The sequence below is a fragment of the Erigeron canadensis genome, chromosome 4 (assembly GCF_010389155.1).
Source record: "Erigeron canadensis isolate Cc75 chromosome 4, C_canadensis_v1, whole genome shotgun sequence".
Lineage (NCBI taxonomy): Eukaryota > Viridiplantae > Streptophyta > Magnoliopsida > Asterales > Asteraceae > Erigeron > Erigeron canadensis.
Window position 1 is genome coordinate 30182471 of NC_057764.1, and position 17596 is coordinate 30200066.

The 17596-nt window shown below is 31.9% G+C and overlaps 1 protein-coding gene across 2 annotated transcripts; it reads left to right on the forward strand.

The window, feature by feature from the left end:
• Nucleotides 1-5956: 5956 nt before the first annotated feature.
• Nucleotides 5957-8335, forward strand: LOC122596186 (ethylene-responsive transcription factor ERF118-like). Of its 2 annotated transcripts, none has more exons than XM_043768718.1 (3): nucleotides 5957-5997; nucleotides 6605-6814; nucleotides 6924-8335. In XM_043768718.1, the coding sequence occupies exon 3, from the start codon at nucleotides 7105-7107 to the stop codon at nucleotides 8098-8100; it is 996 nt and encodes a 331-aa protein (XP_043624653.1). In that variant the 5' UTR covers nucleotides 5957-5997; nucleotides 6605-6814; nucleotides 6924-7104; the 3' UTR covers nucleotides 8101-8335. The 2 variants fall into 2 exon arrangements, with proteins under 2 accessions (XP_043624653.1, XP_043624652.1); XM_043768717.1 differs by lacking the exon at nucleotides 5957-5997 and adding an exon at nucleotides 6111-6129.
• The last annotated feature ends 9261 nt before the right edge of the window (nucleotides 8336-17596 follow it).

Sequence of the window (17596 nt, forward strand, 5' to 3'; positions counted from 1 at the left end):
ACACTTCCGAACTCAACCAAAACCCTAAAATCTCCATCTCTTTCAAAACCAATATTCACCATCTTTTCTCCAAATATTCCGGCCAACTTTCCACGGCGACTTTGCTTACCACTTTCCGGCCGTTTCCCGACAAGGTATATATTTTCCGCCCATTATCCTTTTTTTTCTTTTTTTTGTGCTTTTGATAGCTTTGGTAAATGGTTTTATGCTTTTGATAGTTTTGGTAAATGGTTTTATTCTTTTTTTTTTATATAAATGGCTTTTGATATATTTTCCGCCCATTATCCTTTTTTTCTTTTTTTTGATAGCTTTGGTAAATGGTTCCGCCCATCGACTTTTCCTGTTGACTATGACAGTCGACAGACACTTTTGTCTTATTAGACTTTCCGCGGCGATGTCGCCGCGGAAAGTCGAATAAGACAAAAGTATCTGTCGCTTTTTACTGTTGACTAAGACATTCGATAGTGACTTTTGTCTTATTAGACTTTCCGCGGCGACTTGTCCTGGTCGGGGTATCCTTTTTGAAGGTCAGCTTACCCTCTGCCTAAATATTTTACACCATGATTATGTTATGCATTTATGTGATGAACCAATGTAACTTATTGTAAAAGATTAATTCTAATTAATTAATTATTATTGACATGTAAATGAATATCTAAACTCTAGCTTATTATAAAATGCTCGATGCATATTTAAGAAATTTAACCATGCTCGTCAAACAAAGAACTCTTGATATGCCAAAAAATGTCGTTAGAGAAACATGCTAGTCACATACTCACATTTTTGTAAAACTTTTCCTATAAAATACTTTTTAAAAATATATAGTGTGTAAAAGGGTGTTTCTAGTATTTATCGCAATATTTGTTCGTTCTTTTCTTATTATGAAATTTTCTAACGATTTAAGACTGACTTCTATTATTGGGATAAACTATATCGATCCTAAGATGCATAAGCTTCCAATGACTTGCATTCAGTTTCGACAAATAATATGTTTAACTAAAATAATAAATCAACCTAAAAATTAATATAAATTTTTCATCTTATGATAAGTATAATGTACTCATTATTTCTTATAATTTTCTTTTAATTGATTATGTTAAGTATCATTATTATTAAGTTGATCATCAGGTTAATTTTTCATATTGATTTATAATTAATTTTTAAAAAAATAATAAATCTTCTTAAATATTAGCTTAAAAATCCTCATAAAAGTATAAGAATGTGACATATATTATCCACTAATTATCTTCCTATCTTACCTCCTAATTTTACCACATATCTTCATTTAATAGTTAGAAAAAATTTTAAGTTATCATTTTAAAAAAATAAATCATTTCCTTTTCTAATACCAACAACAAGCTAGATCTTTAGTTCTTTGAATGTTTAGAGGTTCGAATTAGAAGGTTTCTTTGGGGTAGTTCAAGTGATGGTCAGAAAATTCATTGGGTGGCATGGGACAGAGTCGCTTCGCCTGTTGATATGGGTGGTCTTGGGCTCAGCAAACTTAGGGACACTAATGTCGCACTTCTTTCAAAATGGTTGTGGAGGTTTAAAAATGAACCTAACAGCTTATGGAGAAGGGTTATCGACTCAATTCACGATACAAAGAGGGGTTGGCTTCATGTCAAGGTGAATAAGTACTTACCAGGCACTTGGAATAATATTGTCAAATGATTTGAGTCGGTTAAGGTGGTTGGAAAAGGAATTAACTGTTTATTTAAAGGTGTCGTGGGCAATGGGCACGATATTAGTTTCTGGTTGGATAATTGGATATGTGAAGAACTCCTTAGATATAAATATCCTCTTTTATTTAAGCTCAAAAAGAACAAGAAGGCTATGGTGGCTGACAAGGTAGTCGGGGGATCGGGTAGTAACTGTATAAATTGGGAATGGATCAAAAAAACCATCCAACAACGAGGAAAAAGGAGAACTGGTCAGCCTTGAGAGAATGATGGAAGAGGTGGTCATGGGTAGTAGAGTGGACAGATGGGTTTGGTCTGGTAGTTAAGATAAACTTATGACGGTTAGAAGCGTGAAAGACTTCATTAATAATGGCCAGGATTTTAGCGGCAGGTTTGTTTTTGAATGGTGCAAATGGATTCCAAGGAAATGTAATATCTTCTTATGGAGGGCGGCTATGAATAGAATCCCTACTTCTGAAGCTTTACAAGTCCGTAATTGCCACATCCCTGATCCTATGTGTGTCTTTTGTGGGGAGGAGGTAGAGACTGAGGAGCATGTTTTTTGCAATTGTATTTTGGCGGCCAAGATCTGGTAGTGGGTACAAGACTGGTGCAAATCGTCACCTTTCTTTGTCTTCGACGTCAAGGACCTCTTATTGTATCACAAAAATCAAAGGAACATCAAAGGAAGAATGACATTGAAAGAGTGGTTATAAAAGGTATTATCATGATGAGTTGCTGGTTCATTTGGAAGACAAGGTGCGAGATCAAGTTCGACAACGGAAGCGGAAATGAGAAGACTATCATGCACAACATCAAGTCAATGAGATATATGTGGTTTTGTAATAGATCTAAAAACAATAGGGTGTCTTGGACTAATTGATGCTTTTTCAAATTCATGTAAATATTTATACATATATACTGTCGGCGTTTCGCCGGGGTGAGTTATCAATAGAATTTCATTTTTAAAATAAGAAGATCTTTAGTTCTTTACATCATTCCAAATTTCGGAGTGGAAGATGTTAAATAATGGACAACTTTTTCATCATATTAAATGGACGCATTGATTTTGTGATAAGAAAGTCACGTGAGAAAGCTGAAAAAGTGTCATGCCCTTTTATTTTTCTTATTTAAATTTAAATTTCAAATAAAACCTTCAGAATTTTTTTCCTTGGGGGACAAGCTGCTATGCAGAACCGGACTCTACAAAACAATATCACGTGATTCTCATCCATCACTACCTCCTGCAGTCCTGTCCTTTTATAAACAAACTCCTATTTTACACACTAGTTTTTGGCATTTGATCAAATTTAAAAATCCATGTTTACTTACTTTTGTATGCTTTAGAATTACGCTAATAACTTTTTGAAGAAGTGTTGTGCATATACACTTTATTTAACAAATGTTAATATTTTTTTTAAAAAGGACTAAACAAATGTTAATAAATATCGTTAACTCAAGTCAAAATAATCAATCTCTGCTTTTTGTCATCCTATTCATTCAAATATAAAAATTTGTTCATGTTCATTCATATAAAAATACACTTGTTCATGTTTATTTATTTGTATTGATGAATTAACACAAATATAAACTAAAATATATTGAACGCGAATTAGCTAATCTCTAAAAGCATTTTATGCAATGTCGATGATACAACACATCCAAAATCTGTTATATTTATCTACTTATCTAACATTTTCATTGGGTTCTTAATAGGTTTTACAAGACAATTAAATTATTTAAAATACAACCTAAATCTTATAACTGTGAATATAAATGAATAAACACTAACAAACTGATTTTTATCTTTAAATATTACACTAGAAAATAACAACATAATTAATTTTATATATTTGTATGTTAAGCAACCATAATCGATGGTCGAGAAAGCCTCTGGCCTAGCTACCAAATACCCTTTGGTGCATTTATAAATTGAAGTTAATGAACTTTATATCACCATCACCGTGCAATCACTGGCGAAATTATGTGACGGGCATAACTGGTCATGGTAAGTTGGTAACCCCACAGTATCTATAAAACGTTATATTTTTAAAATGGTTTTTATATAAGTATTTATTTGGTTTAAAGGTAATTGACAACCATAAACTGTGTAGTTTAATTTTGTAATATACTTTTTACGTTTGCTAGTATTATGAAAATTATTCGGCGACCTCAAACTAAAAATCATGGCTCCGCCACTGCATGCAATGGCATGCTTCGTGCAAGTATCATTATATATAACTACACTTATGCCCGCGCAATGTGGTAGCGATGGGGGTAGTGATGGCGGAGGTGGTGACGGTGGGCGACAGTGAGAATGGTGATGGGGTGTCGATGGTGGTAAATGTAAAAATAATTGATGTTAAATGTGGTATTGCAGTTATTTTAAATGTTGGGGGGTTTATATTGTAAAATATTTTATTAAAGGTATTATAGGTATATTAGATAAAAATATTTAAATTAGAGAATTAAGAAGAAAGATATTTTTGGTTTTTTAAAGGCAAAAATTTTAAGAAAAAAAGAGTGGTTTGTTTTATTAGATAGTATAAATATGTAAAAAAGAATATAAAAAATAAGCAAAGTATTTATATGTATATTTTTTTGACAAGTGAATTTTACCTCAGACGCGTATGATGTTTGCTAATCGCACAATGAAAGGGTCCCGCATTAAGCGGATCTTAAATAGCCTTTCTCACCATACCACCTCCTTTATTGGAAAATACCATCGAGGAGAACCTACCAAGGCTCGAACTCGAGACCTTTGAGTAAACTCTCCCGGGGCCCCGCATAGCAGGTTTAGCGAAACACCCCTGACCACTAGGGTTTAGTGGTCAGCAAAGTATTTATATTTAGTCGCATAAAGACATTAAATGATTTTTTTTAATAGTATAGATGACGGTCGGTGACCATTGGACTATTGACCAGTGATTAGTATTGATAACATTATAGATATAGATATAAATATATTTAGTCACGTAAAGACATCAAATAAATTTTAATTACGATTCTAACCTTTACATTTTTTAATAATTACAAAATTGCCATCTCCATTTGTAAAAGCGTTGGCGTTGGACCTTACAATCCTTATCGCTCACTCAAGATCAATTCATTTATGTCACCTCGAATTTACTTTTTTTTTATACTGCATTTCACTATTTTGTTATCGACACATTATTCATTCTACATCATATACCAAACTACACCACAGATACAAAAAAAACTCAACAAAAAACGAAAAAAAATTAATATTGCCCCTCTCTCCTTTTGATGTATGGTAAAGTTTGTCAAAAAGCTTTTCACACCCTTTCAAAAACATGTTACCGTGTTATAAAATAGTTTACCGTATTGATATTCTATCGAATGACAAACACCCTTAACCAATGGATGAGGATTTCCTCAAGTTGAAACTCCAACTCGAGTCAAGTTGAGGGGATCTTGACCATTGAATGAAAATCAATGGCCAAGATTAAAAGATCATCTTTACATCTTAACCCTTAAATTTTATCTAAGGGCTAAGAAACTCTTAACTTGACCCTCAAGTTGAAAGTAACTTGAAGGGATCTACATCTTTAACCAATTGCATCAAATAGTTGTTCAATCAACACATAATTGATTTTCTCATAAATAAAAAGGCAAAATATCATTAAACATAAATTTCTTGAGAGCAAAATTACTCGTATTTCCTTTTCCAGCAAGGGTATTTTAGGAAACAAATAGTAATATTTCCATGGCATTATCGTGGAATCCAAAATTAGCGAGGGCAAAATCGTCTTAAAAACTATTAGTTGTCATCAACGCTTCCGATTCGCTGCGTTACTTTAAACCCCCAAAACAAAAACAGAAAATAAAATGCTTAATGTTTACCCATTTTCATTTCTCGCGCGTGTAACTTACGCTCCAATCCAACGCATTGCTTAACCCAATTTGTCGCTCATTAGGGGACATCAAGGCGCGTGTAATACGCTTTCATAATATTGAGCGTGAAGTAAAGCAATTATACGGCCAATGGCGGCCAAAATGTTAGCATGATATGCATGACTTATAATATCATGCATGATGGATGGTCATGACAGCTCATCATACATTCATATTTTATATGGAATTTATTTTATTTATTTACAAAATAACAAAAATATATTTTTAATTTAAGAGACTTTATTTACTTTCCATCAAATTTTGAATAAAATAATATTTTAAAAAGTCATTATAAATACCAAACCAATATTTGCGTTTTGAACTCTTGAAAAACGGAGCTTTCCTATCAGTAAAAAAAAGAAGAATTCCAAAGAGAAAAAATAGTGAAAATCACCCAAAGGTACGCCATCTTATTCTACCAAATTATTATTTCATTTTCAATTTTACATATATATATATACATATATTTATATTGTTCTTCAATTTTGCTTCATTTTTTTTAATTCACACAAAAGATCTTTTTTTCACTCAGGTAGTTCACTCTTGTTCTAAACTTTTTTTTTTTTTTTTTTTTAGTATTATTTTTCCTAAAATCTGTTCAATTAAGGCTTTTAATTCTTGAATTCCAGAATCTGATTTTTTATGAAGCTGTAATCAAGTTCCAATTTTTAATAAAACCCATTAATTAAAAGTTTATATTTTCATCTGGGTATACTGAATTATCTAAAAAATCCTATTAAATCAGGATCTTTTATTCATATATATACACATGCATATATATATACTCACTCAATTTTTTAATTGGAAAAGGGCTTTTGTAATCAAGTTTCAATTTTTATTAAAACCCTTTGATTAATTGTTGTTTTTCCATCTGGGTATGCTGTATTTTTCCTAAAAATTGATTCTTTTAAAGATTATTGAAATATATATGTTTAACTGTTTATATATATATATGTATATATATATAGTGTTTTTGATCTATTTTTTTGTGTGGTTTTTCTGTTTAGGTTGAAAAGGGGTATTAGAGAGAGTGGTTTTAGGCCAGAAAAAAGGCAAAGAAGAACAGTTTATATGTCTGCAAGTTTTTTGGCTGTGATTGGGGCTCCATTGAAGCTCTGGATTTCATTTTCTTTAATTTGGCTGTCTCTCTGCTGTTTATCTCAGCAGAGTTTTTTCAATTGTTTTACAACGGTTTCGATGCGTTTGAGACCGATAAGGTATACTCAAAATGCTTATAATTATCCTGTATATATATGTATGTATATTGTATGTATAATTTATCTGTGCAGGATTTTTGATAGATTTTTTTTTTTGTTGTTGTTGTAGGACTTGTTCTGGAGTGGTCTGTTTTGGGTGTTTTCATATACACAAGTTTTTCAGTCTTTTTAGGAGAAGTTTTATTCATAAAATCACTAGCAATTTTTGATAGGAGTTTTGTTAGGAAATTACCAATTTTTTTACCAAATCTTTTTTCTTTATTGGGATATTTTTGGTGGGTTGAAAATAGATGGCATATTATCAGGAAAATCAAGTTTCACTTTGTAACAAGAAACCCAAAAGAAAAGGAAAGCTACTTGAACCGAAAACAGAACCAAAAACCGAACCTTTACCAAACAGTAGTGTCATGAGAACTGTTCGGATCATTGTTCATGATCCGGACATGACTGATTCGTCTGGTGATGATGAGCCCGTTAAAAAGTCTAAAACAATTGTTCGTAAAATGGTGGTTCCTATGATTAGGAGTCCGTCGACTGACTCGTTTCAAGATAGTAACGGTGATAAAAGTTCAGGAAAAAGAAAAAAGGTTTTGACTAGATCATTGAGTCAACCTCAGATGACTTCTGATGGGTTGAAATATAGAGGTGTTAGGCAGCGAAAATGGGGTAAATGGGCTGCTGAGATTCGTGACCCGTTTAAAGGCAGACGGGTTTGGCTTGGTACGTTTAGTACAGCAGAGGAGGCATCTCAAGCTTATGAAAACAAAAAACTTGAGTTTGAAAAAATGGCAGAAACTTTAAAGATTCCGCTTAACAGAAAAAACAAGTCTTCGCCTGTTATCATATCCAATGAACAAAAACAGGCGGTTTCTGAAGATTCAGTGGGTGTAATCCCACATTCGTCGCCATCTTCTGTTCTTGAAATGGAATCATCGTCCGTTTCCAATGTCATTATCAACAATGGGCAAAAGATAGAAACTTGCTCGACTTCAAATGTATGCAATGAAGATGATTTGTTGCCAGGGCTGGACTTTGTTGAACCTGTTGATGACACTCGGACCTTAGCTGAAATCTGGAAAAACTCGGACTTTGGGTTAGAATTAGGTGTACCATTCGACAATCTATGTACACCTCACGAAGACTTTGGGGATTTTAATGATATTCTAGATTTTGAATTCGACGATAAAGATGCTATGGAATTGCCCAACTGGGATATCGGCGAGCTAAACAACGAAGAAGATCCTTGGTTGAACGAAATGTGGTTAGACGAGCCATTAGTGGGTTAGAAACAGTAGCTGGTGATGGCCCGTGAGTTTTGCAGCTAGTAATTATTTAGTAATTAGTAAATCATAATCTGGTAGAATCAGTTTTATGCTGATAATCTTTGGAGAGCTTTTAGAACATAATAATGTTCTATAAGGAAAATGGTTGCTTCATTTGTTTGTTGATTGAAGAGATTTGCAATGAGTTTGATTCGGTTTAAACGTTTATTGAGAAAAAATAAAGGATATTTTGGTTTCTTGTTGCTTGTTTCATTATTTTTATGTTTTGGTTGGAAATCGATTGTAATTATTCTGATGCGTAAGCATTTTTTTTTTGTCTCGTGCACTATGATTTTGAGCTGAAAAACACAATAAAAATCTATGCGTGTTTCGTGCATTGTAATTATAGGAAAATCAATGTATAATTAATAATGTTTATTTTGTGAGATTGAGTTGTTAAAAATCTTTGAAATTGTGTTAGGCACGTAGGATGTTGGGTTTTATATACCCATTCTTCGTTTCCTTAACCCATAGGGATGGTGATAACATAAAGACCCTTTGGGACATCTGTTAATATTTGAACGAAAAATTGGCATAACTTTGCAACTGACATTCACAGATGTAAGATGATCAAAATTTTGCTTGCTTTGGTATAGACAATATAATGACTTTATAGGGAGAAATCTAAATTTTAATCCATGACATTGGTATCTAATGATTCGGGGACTCGGGGGTAAAGAGATCCCATCAGATTATATTGAAATTCTACAACTGGACTATTGGATTTGAAGCCTGATCGACCAATGGGACATTCAGGCCACATGAAGACGGGAGTCAACTCTGATTGAGATATCATAAGATTATTTTATGAAATGATGCAACTCTGGACCATTGAGTTTGAAGTTTTGATCGAGCCAGAACTATTTGTAGTGGACCATTATGGCTAGTTTTAGGTTTCGTTTGTTGACCAGAGTCCCTGAGATTGGTGATCCTAATAATATTTAGGATACTTTTAGGAGTCAATAGTGGAGTAATAGATTACCTTAACACGAAGCAAAACAAAATTTTGGTTTGAAATGGAATGTTTGTGGTGCATATGGTACTACAACTATCATGCTATTTGCATACTAAAAGAAGTTGCTGAGAATCCCAACTGTCTTTTCAGAGTGTGAAGTTGAGTGTGCTATAAATTCCATTCCTAGTGCATTTAAGTGGGACTGTGTGGAACTGTGGTCAACAACACAGTATTCCCCCCCCCCCCCCCTCATTTTATGCTGGAAACAGCTGGCATTTAGTATTTAGTTTCGTTAATACTTCTATTGTATTGTTGTATCATTTAGGGGATTAACCTCTGTTTTCTCACTATGTGGTTCCCTAAAATTGGAATGGCATCCTGTCTAAAAGACGTACGGTTCGATAAGTAGGACGAACATGTTGAGACCATTAGAACGTTCAAAAACCATAACCAATAAAACTAATATATTTTGTACGATGATACATTGATACTCTTCTGAACAATGTATAGAAACATAAGATATTTAAATATGGGGAAGAGAATATGAGACTGTTAGGCACTTAAGTTGGGTGAAAAACCTCTCACATACTTTTTTTTAAACCATAAAAATCATGAGGAGACAAACATTTATTCAAAATATTAAAATATTGGTATGTGAAAGATTTTTCATCAAAATTTGATGCATAATAGTCTCATATTTAATTCTCTTTAAATATTTACATTTTGTTAATTTATCAAACATAAGATCTTTAACATATATTGAACTTCAATCAAAGTTATTTGTTTGCTTTTCAAAAATTTACAAAAATAAAATACAAACATAAGATATTTAATATATGTAGTTATGATATAACATGTTAGTATGATATTTTTGTTATTAGTTGGTCAGTATTTGGTACACAAGTTAGTTATAATATAACATGTTAGTATGATATTTTTGTTATCAGCAAGTCGATATTCGATATCATGAGATACCTCACCATAAAATGATTACTTTAAATTAAGAGATGTAAACGGTAAACCATGAGCAATTACAGATGATTAAAATGAAAAATCCTCCATGACGTGTTATTTAGGTAAAATTAAAGATGACTTCAGCTAGTTGATCTAGTCTCATTGTTAACATGTTAATAGAATATTTTTCGAAAGAAAAATATGTATGATAAGAAAACAAAAATATAATATGATATGTGGTTATTGTAAACAGTACTATATTCTATTATTAACATTATGTATGTATATTTATGGTTAGACAAGAAAAGGATATATGGAAATGAGGCCCCTATTGGGTGTGATAACTACCAAGAGGAGTGTATGAAAAGTGAGGTAGCTGTGATGCAAAAGCCAAATTCGCATCTTCAAATAATCACATGGTTAATGAGGTTTCTTAATCTCAAATATGTTTGGTACGTGTCCCTCAATGTCTTTCCAAATGGCAAATACTATTCTTTTGCTAGTTACTTTGTTCCATAATGTTACACATTTTGAGTTTAAGTTCATAAGAATTATATACTTGCCACTTAATCACTAGTTGACTGCATCACAAAACATGATAACGTTATTTTCGAAATATAATCACATTAAATTCGGTTAAGTTTATATATGTTGAGATGTCCTAAATGATGAAATTGCTATGTGAGATGTCAGATGTTCATGGTACAAGTTCGTAAAGGACACTTCAGTTTCAAGTTTTACAATTTTCAACGCCATCATTCTTTATTTTAATATTATTTATTTTTTTGTATTATTGAACTAGGATCAGTGTCTGTATGATGTACGGATCGAGCTTATATGTGCAGTATAAAGTGTAAAAAAAAATTTAATTATTAATAATAATTAGAAACATAGTTTCATTAAAACTCATATAAGTAAATTTTTTAGAAAATTTATATTAAAATTATATTAGGTAAAGATTATCATTAATCTATAACTCAAAACATATTTTAGTTATTAAATAAATAAAATACACTTGACGAACGATTACGTCATGTGTTGCTTAAAGAATCCCCAACCCTGTTTATATTCGCTTTGTTCAGCTTAATTAATTAGTGTACTTAAGTTGCTAGTTTCATTAAGATATTCTACCAAGTTTGTATATTTTGTATCAACTATTGTTGAAGTTTTATGAAATCGCCTTTTTTGTTTGTCAAAAATAACTGAAAAAAATAGAAAAAACATTTTTGTTTTATTTTGATTGATAGTATAAATTAAAAATAAAATAGAATCACACGTGCTCTGCTTTTGGTACTCAAAAAAGTACTAGTAGCAAACTTGTCACTGTCTATCACTTGATGTACAAGTACTAGAATTATTTGGCTTTTGCTAATTATTTACAAAAGAGTACCAATTAATAAATAAACTCAATCAAGGATTTGTGGATCATAGTTAAACCTTAAGATGGACAGAATGTAAAGGAAGAATTTCATATCCTTAAAATATAAATCTTAATACATATTTTAATGTATTTAGTTTAATTTTTGACAAATTACCATCTTTAATTTTATCATCTATCTAATATTTTGATAACTTTTATGAAACCAATTTAAATTAAAGGTGTTATTAAAAAAAATGATACTATTTATTTCTTTTTGAAGGGTAAATGTTAGTTTTTACGTTAATAACTCACCATAATTCACATCACAGGATTTGAAACCTAAAATTTTACATAATTTGAAATATCAATACTTTATATTTAGGGGGTACTTTATATTAAGGGGTACCTGATTGGGGTCTTTTGGGGTAAGGAATGACAAGGTAATAAAAGAACATGATAAGGAAAGATAATCAATATCTAGAAATGGGTAATAGAGCATTACACAACAAATTGAGGGGTAAGGTAATCATTCCTCAGTCCTCACAAATCTCTTTTTTCACGTACCCTTCCTTTCTCTTTTTTTCTGTTGGAATCCACCACTGGCCACTGTTGCCTGAAATCACCTCTGACAACCGTCATTCGACATTAAATTGGGTAGTTTTAGGTAAAATTAAGTAGTTTTAAGTTGAATAATTTTATTCGTATATGTTTTAAGTACTTTATAATGGGAAATAAACATCACAACAGTAAACATAAATACGAAAATAACTCATTCGTTTGGCAACCTTTCTCAACCCGTGTGAACCTATGAGGAAACTAACAAATAGGGACGCTAAATGCAATTAAAATCAGCCCCTAATGGTCACAAAATCAGCAAACAATAGCACACACAAACAAAAGAACTTTTAGCTTGAAAAACCTCTCAAAGTCAGCGTAAAAACCACGGGACCCTTAGATCGTTTAAAATTCACTACCACCAATAATAGAGCAATACAATCAGACCTTCCCTAGATATACTAGAGGCATACAGCAATCCATCATACACTTGGAATAAAGCATCAAGATGTATGGAAACAAACTAAAGACAAAAAAAGAAAAACATCACCAAATTTACTACTCTTTGTTCTAGCCACTATATCTCGAGGTCTAGAACACTTGAGACAAATTCACTGTCCAAAATGTTGGCCCAACTGTTGTGTAGCTACTGTCTAAAAACCAAGACGATCCAACGGTTCAATCTCTAGGGATTGAAGCTTTGCTGTTGCAGGGAACGAGAACTGAAACTTTTCTCTCTTTTGATCTCTCTTTTCTATTATTGTGTATCTCCAAGTGATAGTGGCGGCCCATTTGCATTATATGATGCCCTAGCAACTCAAGTCAACAAGAGTCAAATGAACTCTTGGATATGGACATATTTAATGGGTTTTCCTCATGGGTTAAGGAAAACAACCTAATACTTTATCCAATCTGGGTACCACTCCTTACCCTAAACACATCATACACCATATATAAGATATATCTAATGGAAAAAATATTGAGTGGAAGACAATACCCACAAAGTCACAATAGCTGAATAGCATATTAGCAATTATACGAAGGTCAAAAAGCCAAGTGTTCAAATCCCAACCAGTTTTATTGCTTGTGTTTCTGATTCTCCAAGTATAGTCTCCACCGTCCAAAATATTGCCCAGATTCTGTTACGATGTTGTCCAACAATATGACAGTTTTGTGCATCTAGGATTACAGGTTCTCAGAATCTAGAACTTGAAAACATGGTTTATTACTTCTCTCTGCAATCTATGTACTGAATTTCTTCAGCTCACTGATACACTAGAACAAACAAAAGATGTTCTGTTAAAAAAAAATGTTGATATTTCTTTGCATTTGGGCCTAACATAATGGGCCTTTATGCATTCACAAAAGCCCAATAGAACCATTCATATTTCAATGGTTGGTTAAAATAGGCAATTATTGTTTGTATCTTCACTATTCGTTTTTAACAAAGTCAACTATTCATATCACAGGTTCTTTGCAAAAGGAACATTAACATATGTTGTATTCCGTGTATTATTGATAATTTGTACATTTGTTGTTAGATGAATAAATTCTATTGTATAAATATCACTTTCCATATTTAAATCTTGGATATACTATATGAAATATTTATTAAACTTATACCTTAAGTTATGTTATCTTTTCTAATCAAACTTTCATTTATGTAATCAAATAATTTAGTATATTCCATTAAATATTTATACCAGAAGCGAAATGTTTAATACCATGTACCCTATGGGTACCAACTAACACCGCTCAAAGCATATATGCTTCTAGCGATAGTGTATGATAACTTACATCTTTCAAAATTTAGTTATGAATATAGAAAATTAATTAAGGCTGAGAGGTATGTGACGAAATAGGAAAAGGGGAACTTGTGCCATGTGACACCCCATAATACCACTTAAATTGTGGGGTGGTGTTCATGACATCTTGGAGGTATCTTGGCTTGAAAGTCGGATATAGCCGCAAGAGAATAAAGGGAAAAGTAGGAGAGAGATAGAGAAAAAGATTATGTGGAATGCGTTGTCTCTGGGTCGTTTGAGACATGTTTTGTTGTCAAGAAGCCTAAGGCTATCCGGAGTGGGGCGTGTTTTCCCCTTTTTTGGCCCAAAACTCGCCTTTGACCAAGCTTTGGTACCTACTCCCTACTCCTTTCCACCACCAATAATGTGACAAGTGTCACAACTCCCCCCAAACCTCAAAACTTGCCTCACTCCCCTTTTTCCCACCAAAACTCTCTTGCTTATAAGACGTCACATGGCTTTTATCCCCTCCTCTCCAACTAGCCGCATTCCTTTTAGCCTAAGGGAGGTGGTGTTCATGGCATCTAGGAGGCAGAATGCTGCCATGTTTGTCGCCTCATACCTTTTAGCCTAAATTCTTAATAACTTAAAATACTCATGAAATAACCTTTTCATAATAAAATTGTATTTATTTTAGAAAAAATAATGTGTCAAATTAGGTTATATTCTCATAAAAAATTCGAATGCCACCAATTGAAAAAAAAAGCTTTTCATAGTGTACGGACTATGCTGGTTTGTTTGTAATAAGACTAAACCCACGAATTCTTTATTGTTAACTGACAACTCTTATTAATATGTATTGCTACTCGGAATTCATAGTTCGAAGTAAGTATTGGGTATGTTTAGCAAAAGTAGCTGTAGCTTGTAGCCAGGGGCGGTATTAAAGGGGGAGGGGGGGGGGGGGGGGGGAAGGGGGTCCAATGCCCCCCTCCAAATTTAAATTTTGTCATGTATTTTTAATTTTTTCATAAAATTTTAAAAATTTTCTATAGGTTTTTAACATTTTGCCCCCTTTTAGATTTATTTTTCATAAGTTTTATAAGTTTGCCCCCTTTGAAATTTTTTCCTGGTACCGCCTCTGCTTGTAGCGGTAGCTTTTAGTTTGAGCTGTAAGTTGTAACTCTTATTTCTTAAAGGTGTTTGTTATGGTAGCTGTAGCTGCAACTTTAAGAGGCATTTGTGTAACTTTTAAAGAGTAAAAGCTCCATCGAAAAGCTAAAGCTCCTGAAACGCTACTTCAACCAGCGTTTCATTTTGGAGCTTTTTCTTTTAAATAAAAGCTAAAGCTAGTTGCATCCAAACAAAGCTTTTAATATTTTAGGAGCTTTTAGTTTAAAATAAAAAGTTAAAGCTCCTGAAACGCTCTTGAAAAGCTTATGCCAAACATAGCCATTATGTTGATTTAGAAATTTCTAATTCAAAATTTTCATGTGTCAACTTATGTAATTACGGTCTTTGTTGGCCGGGGTGAACACTCTCTTTTCTTTGTCAAATTCCGTCTTGAGCGCTTCTTTCTCATATCGATCATTCAATATCCTTGACTTTTCAATAGATGAAAGCAGGAGCAAAGGGGATTGAATGAGGGATGAATCTTCTGAACTGCTTGAGAGCTGGAAGATTGGAACTTATGTTTATCATATTTTTTTCCCATTATACTTCTTCTTCCCTTTTTTTAATGATAACTAGTTTTTGTGCTCGGGTTTCGCCCCGGGATACTTAGCAAGATAGTTACCAGGGTATTGTCCCGGAAAACATTTCGTTTAAAACACATGACACACAAACTTACTCTATAAATCATAAAATTTACACATATCATAACTAAAATATCTCGATTTGATTAACTTTTGAATTAATTTATAACAAAACGTAGATAAAATGAACAAATTACAACGAATTTTTTAAAACTTAATGAACATTACATTTTAAAAGGCGTAAAAGAAATAATAAATATGTTTAAAATTCATGTTAATAATAACATATTAATAAAAGCTTTTTGAAAATTTTTTATCAACACATAAATGTATATTTCTCAACTTATAAACATTGAATTGTTAATAAAAGGTTTAAAACGTTGAAACTATAAAAATTATTATGTTTAAAGCAATATTAAAGAGAAGATAAATGTTTTTGTTAAAAAATAAGTTGAAAAATACAATTATTTGTATTAAAAAGTTAAATCTCTTGTGAAGCAATCACAATAATAAATTTAAAAATATACAAATTATTATAAAAATGTTGATGTTAAAAGCAATTGAAAAAATTGAATTTATTGTATATTAGTAAAATGTTTGAAAAAAAAATGTTGAAAGGGCCTGAACCCTTATCAACTCTATAATAGGCAACGTTAATTACCAAGTAATCTACTAAAACATTTATTATTTATTCGTTGTAGATTATATTTATATAATTAAGTGATCTGTAATATAAATATTGAGAAAGGAAATGAAATAAATGTTTGGAAAATAAAAAAGGTGACCAGGATTCGAACACGCGTAAAACATGTCAAGGGCAACGCAACTTACCATCTGAACTAACTTAGTTGAATTATTTAGAGTAGATTTTATATATACGATTTTAATTTCGAATAATACTAATACATGTTTTAAAAAACATTATATAACAAATTTTTTTTTTTCACATTGGTCTTTTGAAAAAAAAAGTAATTATAAATTAAATAATATAAAAGATATACACCATTACACCATGCTAAATTTATAAGCTAAACTTGAACATATCATAAGCTCATAAAATTAGGCCCAAAATAAAATATATATTTGGCTAGGCCCATGATTAAAGATTGAATAATCCAGCCCATCAAAAGAAACAGCCAAAATGAATGTTATCGTCTATGTGAAACTGAAAAATCGAAATAACAAACCTTGGAGTTTGTAGGCAACAAACAAAACCACTCCTCCAATGAAATCTTTATTAACTATATGTATGAAAATTAAAATAAATGTATGAAAATTAAAGGGTGCTGGGGGTCGAACCCGCGTGGCACGGCCAAAAGGCAGCGCGCGTCACCACCTGAACTACGTCGACATTTGTTAAATTATCTGGTGTATGTTTTATATAAACGATTTTAATTTCGAATAAAATATTTCGCACGCACTCTTGTACTTCCGTTTTTATTACTATGAGTAATGAGTCCCCCTATTCACTAGAAATCGCCATGCCCCTATTGGGAGATGGGCCTATGTGGCCTGTATAAAATATGGCACTAAAACATAAAAGTTGTGTAAATTTTGATGCGAAGTGTATTTTCAGATTTCTGTTTTAGTTAGAATTTAGATTAGATATACGAGTAGTATATTAATGGAAAAAGTGAGTATGTTATGCATTCAACTTGGGTGAAAAATTTCTCACATATTAATTTTTTAATATTTTAAACAAATGTATGGGCTACCATGATATCTATAGTTTAAAAAAAGATATGTGAGGGATTTTTTATCTTACGTAAGTGCCTAACAGAATCATATTTTTATCCATATATAAATACTTCGTTGTGAATAAAATTACCCGCTTGAATATTGAATGGAATCAAATATCCATTCGAATTCACACATTGGTCAAACATAACCTTAACACATGACATAATCTAATTCGATTTGTTTGCGCATCTAAAATCACTATTCAATAAAGAAAAAATAAGGTCATGTTTAAGGGAGTTAGTTTGAAGTTACATATAATATAGTCTCTTCACAATTATCTCATCATCATAAAATGTTGTTCTCGAGAGAATTGAAGGACAAACCAAGTTGTCTAGTTGGTTACAAGTTAGCCTTTATGACACTGTCCTTTGTTTTTAATGATATATTAACATATGGGTCG